This window comes from Oncorhynchus keta, chromosome 23 (assembly GCF_023373465.1).
Source record: "Oncorhynchus keta strain PuntledgeMale-10-30-2019 chromosome 23, Oket_V2, whole genome shotgun sequence".
NCBI lineage: Eukaryota > Metazoa > Chordata > Actinopteri > Salmoniformes > Salmonidae > Oncorhynchus > Oncorhynchus keta.
The window spans coordinates 31220600-31235251 of NC_068443.1; the positions used below are offsets into that span (position 1 = coordinate 31220600).

At 49.2% G+C, this 14652-nt stretch overlaps 1 protein-coding gene across 3 annotated transcripts in view; it reads left to right on the top strand.

Moving 5' to 3' along the window:
• The window catches only part of LOC118402164 (ATP-dependent 6-phosphofructokinase, platelet type-like), a 43819-nt gene that overhangs the window by 14632 nt on the left and 14535 nt on the right, over positions 1-14652 (top strand). For all 3 annotated transcript variants that reach the window (XM_052477031.1, XM_052477032.1, XM_052477030.1), the window contains exons 9-12: positions 5089-5181; positions 5509-5634; positions 5867-5931; positions 6121-6190. In XM_052477031.1, the coding sequence (XP_052332991.1) occupies positions 5089-5181; positions 5509-5634; positions 5867-5931; positions 6121-6190 (354 nt within the window). The remainder of the gene's footprint in view (positions 1-5088; positions 5182-5508; positions 5635-5866; positions 5932-6120; positions 6191-14652) is intronic.

Sequence of the window (14652 nt, forward strand, 5' to 3'; positions counted from 1 at the left end):
GCCAGCCAAGCTCAATTAAGCCCAATTTAAGTATTTTAAATTATTTCAAATAGTTTTTGAACCCAGGTCTGGTACAGTACTCCTTTGTTTCCATGGTTCCTTCTGGTTGGACATTGTCATCTCTCACTCTCTCTGTCCCATTAACAACATGCTGTACATGTTTTAACTCTGAAGTCTTTTCATGGACCTTTCTTAGTGATGTGAAGTTCTGTGAATTATACTCCTTCCTGTTTGTGCATTGCCACCTTGTTCTTCGTCACCGCACCTAAGAACCTAGTAAGCATAGAATTACATATAGAACTTATAGGATCTCTGTGCCGGTAAGAGTCCTATACAGTACATTTTACCTGGGAGAACAGAAGAACAAGATTGAGTCCAAAGTGACACCCTATTCCCTATATAGTGCACTACTTTTGACCAGGACCCATTGGACTCTGGTTAAAAGTAGTGCACTATATACAGAATAGAGTGACATTTGGGACACAAAAGTGTTGGTGTTACATCTGATCCTGCCACGCCCTGTTCTGCTCATCCTGTTTCTCCTTGACCTGCCACGTAACAGTACGATCTGGCCAAAGAGATGAATCCAGCGGACTCAGATACTCTCCACCAAACCCTCTCTGGCCAAGGCGCCCTGCTCGAGCAACATGACCAAGCCCTGAAAGCCCTTCTGGAGCACATCAAGGAGTTTTCACAGAGCCTGTCTGACCTACAGGGCTGAACCTTCACCCAGAGCTCACAACCAGTCCCAAGTCATTCTTCTCCGCCTCGGGAGCCGTTTCCAACTCCCGAGCGCTACTCTGGCAACCTCTGAGCTTGCAGAGCCCTTTTAGTATAATGTTCACTAGTATTTGAGCAACAGCCCTAATCTTATGCTAGCAAACATGCCACGATTTCCTTCCTGATGAGCTGCCTCCATGGAGCAGCGCTTTCCAGTGCCACAGCGGTGTGGGAGAGACAGTCCCCCAACTGCTTCTTCTACGATTCACAGAGGAGATGAAGAAAGTCTTTGACCACCTGGTCTGCGGTAAGGATGCGGCTAAACGACTCCTGTCCCTCCGTCAAAGCCACCATAGTGTTGCTGAGATGGCATGTGAGTTTCGCACCCTCGCCGCTGAACGCGGCTGAAATGAGGAGGCCTTTCAGGGAGCATTCCAGAATGTGCTCACTGAGACCATCAATGACGAGTTGGTGTCCAGGGATGAGCCTGATGGACTCGATGAATTCATCTTTCTCGCCATCCGCATCGACAACAGTCTCCATGAGCGTCGGAGGGAGAGAGTAGGTAAGGTTGCATGCACCATAATATCTGCTTCAGCACATTGTCCTCCTTCTCCGACTGCATCCCTTTCCAAGGCACTTCCTCATCCTAAACCCATGCAGCTTGGCCGGGCCCGTCTCTCCAGAGGAGAGGCAGTGGCGAATCGGCGCTAGGAGCTGCCTATACTGTCGCCAGGTTGGTCACTTTGTCTCCACTGGTTCCCTGTGTACAGCAAAAGTGGGTAGTGGGGGATATACTGTTGAGCCAAATCGCCTGCCCATCTTCCCCCAGACCCCTCCTTGAAGGCAACCTTGTGTGGCAGAGCCAGGCTTTTCCTCACTCTGCTCTCATCGATTCGGGCGCTGACCGGAGCTTCCTGGACCGAGGTGTCATTACTCAGTTGGGCGTGGACACTGTCACACTCGATTCAACCCCTCAATGCCAATGCTCTCAACGGACAGCTCCTCGCCCGTGTCTGTGAGAGAACCGTACCTGTCATCCTGTCTCTCTGGAAACCACCAGGAAAAGATCAGTTTCCACATAATCGACTGTCCTTACTCCCCCTGGTTCTTGGCCATCCATGGTTAAAGCTACACAACCCACAGATTGACTGGACTTCCGGAAAGATAACCACTTGGAGTTCATTTTGTCACTCTAATTTTCTACATTCTGCCATTCTCCCTGCCTTTTCTGTGCCCCAGTTCATTCTAGAACCTGTCATCAGTTCCTCCAGAGTATCACGATCTACCTCCTGTGTTCAGCAAGCACCCGCCTCATTGGCCTTACGACTGCCCCATTGACCTCCAGCCTGGAGGTCCTCTTCACAGTAGCCGGTTATTTAACCTCTCTCGCCCCGAGCAAGAGGTTATGGAGAGGTACATCCAGGATTCTCTGGCTGTAGGACTTATCAAGCCATCTTCCTCCCCGGTGGGTGCTGGGTTTTTCTTTGTGAAGAAGGATAAGTCTCTGAGGCTGTGCATAGACTTCCGTGGGCTGAATAATATCACAGTAAAGAACAAGTACCTCTTGCCACTCATCAGCTCTGCTTTTGCCCCCCTCCATGGTTCCACGGTGTTTACCAAACTCAACTTCGAATGTCTACCACCTTGTCCGCATAAGAGAGGGATCAACTGGATCACTTTGAGGAGTTGGTCATGCCTTTTGGTCTAACTCTGTTTTCCAGAACCTAGTCAATGATGTGCTGAGGGATGTGATTGGACACTTCATTTTTGTCTATTTAGATGACATCCTGATTGTTTCCAAGGACCCTGAGGCTCACCATCAACACATTTGCCAAGTTCTTCAACGGCTGTTGGAGAATAAGCTTTTTGTTAAAACTGAGAAATGTGAGTTCCATGCTGCTTCAGTGTCTTTCCTTGGTTATATTATTGCACAGGGACAGTTACGTATAGACCCTACCAAGGTCATGGCAGTCACAGAGTGGCCTGCGCCATCCAATCTGAAGCAGCTACAGTGTTTTCTGGGGTTTGCAAATTTTTACAGACGTTTCATCCGCAACTACAGCCGTCTGGCTGCACCACTCTCCCCTCCACCTCCACTCCATCCCAATGGACTCCTGAGGCAGAAGCAGTATTCCTGGAACTCAAGCGTTGCTTCACCTCTGCCCCGGTCCTTACTTAGCCTAACCCAGGACTCCAGTTCATCGTGGAGTTGGACACCTCTGACACCGGGGTAGGTGCTGTTCTGTCTCAATGTCCCCCCTCTGATCAGAAGGTCCACCCATGTGCATTCTTTTACCTTAAGCTCTCACCTGCAGAGGAATTTTGACATCGGAAACGGTGAACTCCTGGCTCTTGAGGAATGGCGTCACTGGCTGGAGGGCTCTGTACTCCCCTTCATTGTGTGGACTGACCATAAAAATCTGTCCTACATCCAGACTTCCAAACGTCTGAACTCCCGGCAAGCCAGGTGGGCCTTGTTCTTCGGTAGATTCAATTTCACACTCGCTTATCGCCCCGGTTCAAAGAATATCAAGCCTGATGCCATCTCCCGCCAGTTCACCACCGACAGCACGGGAACCGAGGCAGAAGCCATTGAGCGATCCACCTGCATCGTTGCCACCGTCACCTGAGAGATCTCGTCCCTTATCCGCCAGGCTCAGCAGAACCAACCTGATCCGGGTAACGGGCCAAAGAATGCTTTGTTTGTTCCAGATTGTGTTCGCTCTGTTCTTCAGTGGGGCCATTCTACTCATCTCACCTGTCACCCTGGTATGAACCGGACCCTCGCCTTCCTGCGTCAGCGCTTCTATTGGCCCACCATGGAGAGAGATGTCCGGGAGTTTGTCTCAGCCTGCTCAGTTTGTGCTTGGAATAAAACTTCCACTAAACCCACTTCCGGACTGCTGCGCCCTCTTCCCTTACCCAGTCGCCCCTGGTCACACATCGCTCTGGACTTCGTCACTGGCCTTCCCCCATCTAACGGTAACGCCGTCATCCTCACCATTATTGATAGGTTTTCCAAAGTGACTTCATTCCCCTCTCCAAGCTCCCGTCCTCCAGGGAGACTGAGGACCTGCTAGTATCCCATGTGTTTTGTCTGCATGCCATTCCCACTGACATCGTTACCGACTGGGGATCCAACTCCCAGGTATGGAGATCCTTCTGTTCAGCTCTTGGTATCAATGTCAGTCTTTCTTCTGGATATCACCCCCAGACCAACAGCCAGACCGAAAGGGCCAACCAAGAGTTGGAGACTGCCCTACGCTGCGTGACTTCTGCTAACCCTTCTTCCTGGAGCACTCAGCTAACCTGGGTTGGATATGCCCACAACACCCTCACCAACGCCTCATCAGGTATGTCACCTTTCGAGTGTGCTCTGGGTTACTAACTCCCCTTGTTTCCCATCCAAGAGGTTGAGGTTGCGGTCCCCTCTGTCCAGGACCATCTGCGCTGTTGTCATCATACCTGGAGGAAGGCTCGGGCTGCCCTTCTTCGTGCCTCCGACAGGACCCAGTCCCAAGCCAACCGTCGCCGGGTCTCAGCCTCAATCTACACATCAGGTCAAAAGGTATGGCTCTCATCAGAGGACCTGCCATTGAAGAAACTGTCCCCCCAATTCATTGGTCCCTTTGAAATTGACCGTGTCATTAACCCCTCTGCTGTGCGCCTGAAACTCCCAGCCTCTCTCAGGATCCATCCTACCTTCCATGTATCCCTGATTAAACCTGTGTGCTCCAGTCCCGTCTCCTCCTGCAAGAGCTCCTCCACCCCCTCGACTCATCGATGACCATCCTGCCTATACCATCCTGCGTCTTTTGGATTGACGCGGTCGGGCTTGCGGCTGGCAGTACCTAGTGGACTGGGAGGGGCATGGGCCGGAGGAGCACTGCTGAGTGCACCACCGTCACATTCTGGACCCCTCCCTCTTACGTGATTTCTATATCTCACACACAGATGAGCCTGGTCGGGGGGTACTGTAAAATCTGCTCCTGCCACGCCCTCTATTGCTCATCCTGTGTCTCCTTGCCGCAAAACAGGAGGCTCACTTGCTGTGTACATGGCAGGAAGTGTTTTGCATGTGTCTACAGTGCTTGTGCTTTCCCCTTCTGTCTTACTTCCTGAGAAATAGCATGTCATTTTCATTCTCTTTCTGCCATACATAGTGTATTATGTAACATATCTCAAATACCACGTTTTCAAATAGTCAATAGTTACGTCCCAAATGACACACAATTCTTTATATAATGCACTACTTTAGATCAGAGCTGTCTGGTCAAACGCAGTGCATTATATAGGGAATCGGGTGCCATTTGGGATGTAACCAGTATTATTTAAGTATACTCTGATCTTCCTCTCCTGCTATAGCTGGTTGTTAGCTGTCTGGGGTTTGACACCCGAGTCACCATCCTGGGTCACGTCCAGAGAGGAGGAACCCCCTCTGCCTTCGACAGGATCCTAGTGAGTGGTACATCCACATACCAATATTACATAATTAAAAGGCACTTACAGTTTCAGTATTGCTTCCCAAATGGCACCCTATTCCCTATATAGTGTGCTACTTTTCAGTTGGAGTCACAGCCATTTGTGCTGCTGCTTGTCTAATAGCTGCATAATATCCCTGGTTTGTTTGTTTTGGTTAGTGACCATGAGGCAGCCAAAGTTTCAGAGTGGTCATCATAATTTAAAGAGCATGTCATACTATTAAGCAATTTCTAACTTGAACTTGAAGTTACAGTATTTTCCAGTGTCCCAAAACACAGTGTAACCTTTGACCTGTCTGTCCAGGCCAGTCGTATGGGAGTGGAGGCGGTCCTGGCCCTGCTAGAGGCGTCAGACAGTACCCCGGCCTGTGTGGTGTCTCTGTGTGGGAACCAGGCTGTCCGTCTGCCCCTCATGGAGTGTGTTCAGATGGTAAGTGCTGTTGGCCTGCCACTTACACTGTGTGTTCAAGATTACTTTACTCAACTGTAAATGAAGCACACATATGGAGTGATAGCCGACCCCATTTTAGTGGTGTGTTTTTATGTTGTACACCCCCAAGTACTTCTACCTACAGTATACATTATAGATATATTATGAATTAAGATAATTGGTAGGCTGTTGATTAGAGACAAATTACCATTCGTAATTATTTTCTCACTAGACACAAGATGTCCAGAAATCCATGGACGAGAAGAATTTTGAGGAAGCCGTGAGACTGCGTGGGAGGTACATTATCTGACTCTGTGTATACAGGATTTCTTTGGTAAAATAAACATAAATCTCTGTATTTGGAAGCTTCATTGAATTGGGATTGATTTTCCACTGGCCTTTAAAAGCTTATGCAACTCAGTAATGGAGGTTTCAAGGGGAATGGTAGAAGGATAAATAACAGTATGTTTCATTAATATTTTGCAGGAGTTTCGAAAACAACCTGAACACCTACAAACTCCTCTCTTACCACAAAGCAGACTCTGAACTCCCAAATGTAAGTAACCTGAGATAACCCAAGATAAAAATGAATAATGTACATACAGAAAGTAACTTTGATATTCATATTTATTTCCTCCTAATGTTTGTGTCATTCCAGCATTTCTCAGATTTGCGTGTTAGGAACAGGTACTTCCTGTTGAGGTGCATTGTGGGTCATGCAGAGTTCTTTTTGTGACAGTAACAGTGTTTGTTCAATTGCTTCCGTCTTAAGGGGATAGGAGGAGGATGAGCCCCTGTTTAATGTATGTGCTATACTGTAGCCTACTATACAATAACAGTTCTAGTTCAGTGCTCCTAAGTGCCAACTATTAGTTGCAACTATATCTATTTTTAATTATTATTTAAAAAAATTAAACATTTTCCTCCCCAATTTTGTGGTATCCAATTGGCAGTTACACTCTTGTCATATCACTGCAACTACCGGACTTGGGTGCGTCCTCCGAAACACAAACCAACCAAGCTTGCTTCTTGACACAATGCCCACTTAAACCGGAAGCCAGCCGCACCAATGTGTCGGAGGAAGACCTGGCGATCATGTCAGCGTGCAGTGTGCCTGGCCCGCCACAAGAGTCGCTAGTGCGCGATGGTACAAGGACATCCCTGCCGGCCAAACCCTCCACTAACCCGGACGACGCTGGGCCAATTGTGCACCGCCCCATGGGTCTCCAGGTCGCGGCCAGCTGAGACAGAGCTAGATCTAGATATCACTTCCGGCGCCGACAGAGATGGCCGCCTCGCTTCGCGTTCCTAGGAAACTATGCAGTTTTTTGTTTTTTTACGTGTTATTTCTTACATTAGTACCCCAGGTCATCTTAGGTTTCATTACATACAGTCGAGAAGAACTACTGAATATAAGATCAGCGTCAACTCACCATCAGTACGACCAAGAATATGTTTTCCGCGACGCGGATCCTGTGTTCTGCCTTACAAACAGGACAACGGAATGGATCGCATGCAGCGACCCAAGAAAACGACTCCGAAAAAGAGGGAAACGAGGCGGTCTTCTGGTCAGACTCCGAAAAAGGGCACATCGCGCACCACTCCCCAGCATTCTTCTTGCCAATGTCCAGTCTCTTGACAACAAGGTTGACGAAATCCGAGCAAGGGTGGCATTCCAGAGGGACATCAGAGACTGCAACGTTCTCTGCTTCACGGAAACATGGCTCACTGGAGAGACGCTATCCGATGCGGTGCAGCCAATGGGTTTCTCCACGCATCGCGCCGACAGAAACAAACATCTTTCTGGTAAGAAGAGTGGCGGGGGCGTATGCCTCATGACTAACGAGACATGGTGTGATGAAGGAAACATACAGGAACTCAAATCCTTCTGTTCACCTGATTTAGAATTCCTCACAATCAAATGTAGACCGCATTATCTTCCAAGAGAATTCTCTTCGATTATAATCACAGCCGTATATATCCCCCCCCAAGCAGACACATCGATGGCTCTGAACGAACTTTATTTAACTCTTTGCAAACTGGAAACCATTTATCCGGAGGCTGCATTCATTGTAGCTGGGGATTTTACCAAAGCTAATCTGAAAACAAGACTCCCTAAATTTTATCAGCATATCGATTGCGCAACCAGGGGTGGTAAAACCTTGGATCATTGTTACTCTAACTTCCGCGACGCATATAAGGCCCTGCCCCGCCCCCCTTTCGGAAAAGCTGACCACGACTCCATTTTGCTGATCCCTGCCTACAGGCAGAAACTAAAACAAGAGGCTCCCACGCTGAGGTCTGTCCAACGCTGGTCAGACCAAGCTGACTCCACACTCCAAGACTGCTTCCATCACGTGGACTGGGACATGTTTCGTATTGCGTCAGATAAAGATATTGACGAATACGCTGATTCGGTGTGCGAGTTCATTAGAACGTGCGTCGAAGATGTCGTTCCCATAGCAACGATAAAAACACTCCCTAACCAGAAACCGTGGATTGATGGCAGCATTCGCATGAAACTGAAAGCGCGAACCACTGCTTTTAATCAGGGCAAGGTGTCTGGTAACATGTCCGAATATAAACAATGCAGCTATTCCCTTTGCAAGGCTATTAAACAAGTTAAGCGTCAGTACAGAGACAAAGTGGAATCTCAATTCAATGGCTCAGACACAAGAGGCATGTGGCAGGGTCTACAGTCAATCACGGACTACAAGAAGAAACCCAGCCCAGTCACGGACCAGGATGTCTTGCTCCCAGGCAGACTAAATAACTTTTTTGCCCGCTTTGAGGACAATACAGTGCCACTGACACGGCCTGCAACGAAAACATGCGGTCTCTCCTTCACTGCAGCCGAGGTGAGTAAGACATTTAAACGTGTTAACCCTCGCAAGGCTGCAGGCCCAGACGGCATCCCCAGCCGCGCCCTCAGAGCATGCGCAGACCAGCTGGCCGGTGTGTTTACGGACATATTCAATCAATCCCTATACCAGTCTGCTGTTCCCACATGCTTCAAGAGGGCCACCATTGTTCCTGTTCCCAAGAAAGCTAAGGTAACTGAGCTAAACGACTACCGCCCCGTAGCACTCACTTCCGTCATCATGAAGTGCTTTGAGAGACTAGTCAAGGACCATATCACCTCCACCCTACCTGACACCCTAGACCCACTCCAATTTGCTTACCGCCCAAATAGGTCCACAGACGATGCAATCTCAACCACACTGCACACTGCCCTAACCCACCTGGACAAGAGGAATACCTATGTGAGAATGCTGTTCATCGACTACAGCTCGGCATTCAACACCATAGTACCCTCCAAGCTCGTCATCAAGCTCGAGACCCTGGGTCTCGACCCCGCCCTGTGCAACTGGGTACTGGACTTCCTGACGGGCCGCCCCCAGGTGGTGAGGGTAGGCAACAACATCTCCTCCCCGCTGATCCTCAACACGGGGCCCCACAAGGGTGCGTTCTGAGCCCTCTCCTGTACTCCCTGTTCACCCACGACTGCGTGGCCACGCACGCCTCCAACTCAATCATCAAGTTTGCGGACGACACAACAGTGGTAGGCTTGATTACCAACAACGATGAGACGGCCTACAGGGAGGAGGTGAGGGCCCTCGGAGTGTGGTGTCAGGAAAATAACCTCACACTCAACGTCAACAAAACTAAGGAGATGATTGTGGACTTCAGGAAACAGCAGAGGGAACACCCCCTATCCACATCGATGGAACAGTAGTGGAGAGGGTAGCAAGTTTTAAGTTCCTCGGCATACACATCACAGACAAACTGAATTGGTCCACTCACACTGACAGCGTCGTGAAGAAGGCGCAGCAGCGCCTCTTCAACCTCAGGAGGCTGAAGAAATTCGGCTTGTCACCAAAAGCACTCACAAACTTCTACAGATGCACAATCGAGAGCATCCTGGCGGGCTGTATCACCGCCTGGTACGGCAACTGCTCCGCCCTCAACCGTTAGGCTCTCCAGAGGGTAGTGAGGTCTGCACAACGCATCACCGGGGGCAAACTACCTGCCCTCCAGGACACCTACACCACCCGATGTTACAGGAAGGCCATAAAGATCATCAAGGACATCAACCACCCGAACCACTGCCTGTTCACCCCGCTATCATCCAGAAGGCGAGGTCAGTACAGGTGCATCAAAGCTGGGACCGAGAGACTGAAAAACACCTTCTATCTCAAGGCCATCAGACTGTTAAACAGCCACCACTAACATTGAGTGGCTGCTGCCAACACACTGTCATTGACACTGACCCAACTCCAGCCACTTTAATAATGGAATTGATGGGAAATGATGTAAATATATCACTAGCCACTTTAAACAATGCTACCTTATATAATGTTACTTACCCTACATTATTCATCTCATATGCATACGTATATACTGTACTCTATATCATCGACTGCATCCTTATGTAATACATGTATCACTAGCCACTTTAACTATGCCACTTTGTTTACTTTGTCTACATACTCATCTCATATGTATATACTGTACTCGATACCATCTACTGTATGCTGCTCTGTACCATCACTCATTCATATATCCTTATGTACATATTCTTTATCCCCTTACACTGTGTATAAGACAGTAGTTTTGGAATTGTTAGTTAGATTACTTGTTGGTTATCACTGCATTGTCGGAACTAGAAGCACAAGCATTTCGCTACACTCACATTAACATCTGCTAACCATGTGTATGTGACAAATAAAATTTGTTTTGATTTAGTTGCACTACGATGCAGTGCCTTAGACCACGCCAAGTTGCAACTATAGCTATACCTTGTCAGATATCAGTCTCAACGTCAACAGTGAAGAGGCTGGCAGCTTCTATAGTACCCGCAAAACACCAGCCTCAACGTCAACAGGGAAAAGGAGACTCCAGGATGCTGGCCTTCTAGGCATAGCTCCTCTTTCAAGTGTCTGTGTTCTTTTGGCCATCTTAATCTTTTCTTGTTATTGTCCAGTCTGCGATATGGCTTTTTCTTTGCAACTCTGGCTAGAAGGCCAGCATCCCGGAGTCGTCTTTTCACTGTTAACGTTGAGACTGGTGTTTTGCGGGTACTATTTAATGAAGCTGCCAGTTGAGGACTTGTGAGGCGTCTGTTTCTCATTCTAGACACTCTAATGTACTTGTCCTCCTGCTCAGTAGTATACCGGGGCCTCCCACTCCTTTTTATTCTGGTTAGAGCCAGTTTGCTCTGTTCTGTGAAGGGAGTAGGACACAGCGTTGTACGAGATCTTCAGTTTCTTGGCAATTTCTCGCATGGAACAGCCTTCATGTTATGCAGATGAATGAGGACCCAAAAGCGACTTGGCGAAAACAGAGTCTTTATTCCAGTAAAGGATAAGAGCACTACTCCTGGACAATCAGAGCAGAAAACAAAACATAAAAAACTTAAATCCACTCGTAGTGACGAGGACAGACTGGAGACTCGACCATTAACTGTAGGTTGCCTCGGGAAGGCACCGACCGTAGCGGACTCAGACACCTGCTCACACGCAGCATCTGAAGGAGACAAGACACGACAGGGCGAGACCAAGACACAGCACAGCGAACATCATACAAGGATCCGACAGGACAGAAACGGAAAACAAGGGGAGAAATAGGGACTCTAATCAGAGGACAAGATAGGGAACAGGTGTGCAAAGACTAAATGAGTGAGTAGGAGAATGGGGAACAGCTGGGAGCAGGAACGGAACGATAGAGAGAGGAGAGAGAGGGAAGGAGAGAGAAAAAAGGAACGAACCTAATAAGACCAGCAGGGGAAACGAACAGAAGGGAAAGCATAATGACAAGACAATATAAGACAAAACATGACAGTACCCCCCACTCACCGAGCGCCTCCTGGCGCACTCGAGGAGGAATCCTTATACTTATACTTATATATACTTATATATGCCATTTAGCAGACGCTTTTATCCAAAGCGACTTACAGTCATGTGTGCATACATTCTACGTATGGGTGGTCCCGGGAATCGAACCCACTACCCTGGCGTTACAAGCGCCATGCTCTACCAACTGTGCGGCAACGGAGGAAATCATCAATCAGCGAACGGTCCAGCACGTCCCGAGATGGAACCCAACTCCTCTCCTCAGGACCGTAACCCTCCCAATCCACTAAGTACTGGTGACCACGTCCCCGAGAACGCATGTCCATGATCCTACGTACCTTGTAAATAGGTGCGCCCTCGACAAGGACGGGGGGAGGGAAGACGAACGGGGGTGCGAAGAAAGGGCTTGACACAGGAGACATGGAAGACAGGATGGACGCGACGAAGATGTCGCGGAAGAAGCAGTCGCACAGCGACAGGATTGACGACCTGGGAGACACGGAACGGACCAATGAACCGCGGAGTCAACTTACGAGAAGCTGTCGTAAGGGGAAGGTTACGAGTGGAAAGCCACACTCTCTGGCCGCGACAATACCTAGGACTCTTAATCCTACGTTTATTGGCGGCTCTCACAGTCTGCGCCCTGTAACGGCAAAGTGCAGACCTCACCCTCCTCCAGGTGCGCTCACAACGTTGGACAAACGCCTGAGCGGAGGGAACGCTGGACTCGGCGAGCTGGGACGAGAACAGAGGAGGTTGGTAACCCAGGCTACTCTGAAACGGAGATAGCCCGGTAGCAGACGAAGGAAGCGAGTTGTGAGCGTATTCTGCCCAGGGAGCTGTTCTGCCCAAGACGCAGGGTTTCTAAAAGAAAGGCTGCGTAGTATGCGACCAATCGTCTGATTGGCCCTTTCTGCTTGACCGTTAGACTGGGGATGAAAACCGGAAGAGAGACTGACGGAAGCACCAATCAAACGACAGAACTCCCTCCAAAACTGTGACGTGAATTGCGGACCTCTGTCTGAAACGGCGTCTAACGGGAGGCCATGAATTCTGAACACATTCTCGATGATGATTTGTGCCGTCTCCTTAGCGGAAGGAAGCTTAGCGAGGGAATGAAATGTGCCGCCTTAGAGAACCTATCGACAACCGTAAGGATCACAGTCTTCCCCGCAGACGAAGGCAGACCGGTAATGAAGTCTAAGGCGATGTGAGACCATGGTCGAGAAGGAATGGGAAGCGGTCTGAGACGACCGGCAGGAGGAGAGTTACCTGACTTAGTCTGCGCGCAGTCCGAACAAGCAGCCACGAAACGGCGCGTGTCACGCTCCTGAGTAGGCCACCAAAAGCGCTGGCGAATAGAAGCAAGAGTACCTCGAACGCCGGGATGGCCAGCTAACTTGGCAGAGTGAGCCCACTGAAGAACAGCCAGACGAGTAGAAACAGGAACGAAAAGAAGGTTACTAGGACAAGCGCGCGGCGACGCAGTGTGAGTGAGTGCTTGCTTAACCTGTCTCTCAATTCCCCAGACTGTCAACCCGACAACACGCCCATAAGGAAGAATCCCCTCGGGATCAGTAGAAGCCACAGAAGAACTAAAGAGACGGGATAAGGCATCAGGCTTGGTGTTCTTACTACCCGGGCGATAAGAAATCACAAACTCGAAACGAGCGAAAAACAACGCCCAACGAGCTTGACGTGCATTAAGTCGTTTGGCAGAACGGATGTACTCAAGGTTCTTATGGTCAGTCCAAACGACAAAAGGAACGGTCGCCCCCTCCAACCACTGTCGCCATTCGCCTAGGGCTAAGCGGATGGCGAGCAGTTCGCGGTTACCCACATCATAGTTGCGTTCCGATGGCGACAGGCGATGAGAAAAATAAGCGCAAGGATGAACCTTATCGTCAGACTGGAAGCGCTGGGATAGAATGGCTCCCACGCCCACCTCTGAAGCGTCAACCTCGACAATGAATTGTTTAGTGACGTCAGGAGTAACGAGGATAGGAGCGGACGTAAAACGCTTCTTGAGGAGATCAAAAGCTCCCTGGGCGGAACCGGACCACTTAAAGCACGTCTTGACAGAAGTAAGAGCTGTGAGAGGGGCAGCAACTTGACCGAAATTACGAATGAAACGCCGATAGAAATTAGCGAAACCTAGAAAGCGCTGCAACTCGACACGTGACCTTGGAACGGGCCAATCACTGACAGCCTGGACCTTAGCGGGATCCATCTGAATGCCTTCAGCGGAAATAACAGAACCGAGAAAAGTGACGGAGGAGACATGAAAGGCGCACTTCTCAGCCTTCACGTAGAGACAATTCTCTAAAAGGCGCTGGAGTACACGTCGAACGTGCTGAACATGAATCTCGAGTGACGGTGAAAAAATCAGGATGTCGTCAAGGTAGACAAACACAAAGATGTTCAGCATGTCTCTCAGTACATCATTAACTAATGCCTGAAAAACAGCTGGAGCATTAGCGAGACCAAACGGCAGAACCCGGTACTCAAAATGACCTAACGGAGTGTTAAACGCCGTTTTCCACTCGTCTCCCTCTCTGATGCGCACGAGATGGTAAGCATTACGAAGGTCCAACTTAGTAAAGAACCTGGCTCCCTGCAGAATCTCGAAGGCTGATGACATAAGGGGAAGCGGATAACGATTCTTAACCGTTATGTCATTCAGCCCTCGATAATCCACGCAGGGGCGCAGAGTACCGTCCTTCTTCTTAACAAAAAAAAACCCCCGCCCCGGCAGGAGAGGAAGAAGGCACTACGGTGCCGGCGTCAAGAGACACAGACAAATAATCCTCGAGAGCCTTACGTTCGGGAGCCGACAGAGAGTATAGTCTACCCCGAGGAGGAGTGGTCCCCGGAAGGAGATCAATACTACAATCATACGACCGGTGAGGAGGAAGGGAGTTGGCTCTGGACCGACTGAAGACCGTGCGCAGATCATGATATTCCTCCGGCACTCCTGTCAAATCACCAGGTTCCTCCTGAGAAGAGGGGACAGAAGAAACAGGAGGGATAGCAGACATTAAACACTTCACATGACAAGAAACGTTCCAGGATAGGATAGAATTACTAGACCAATTTATAGAAGGATTATGACATACTAGCCAGGGATGCCCCAAAACAACAGGTGTAAAAGGTGAACGAAAAATCA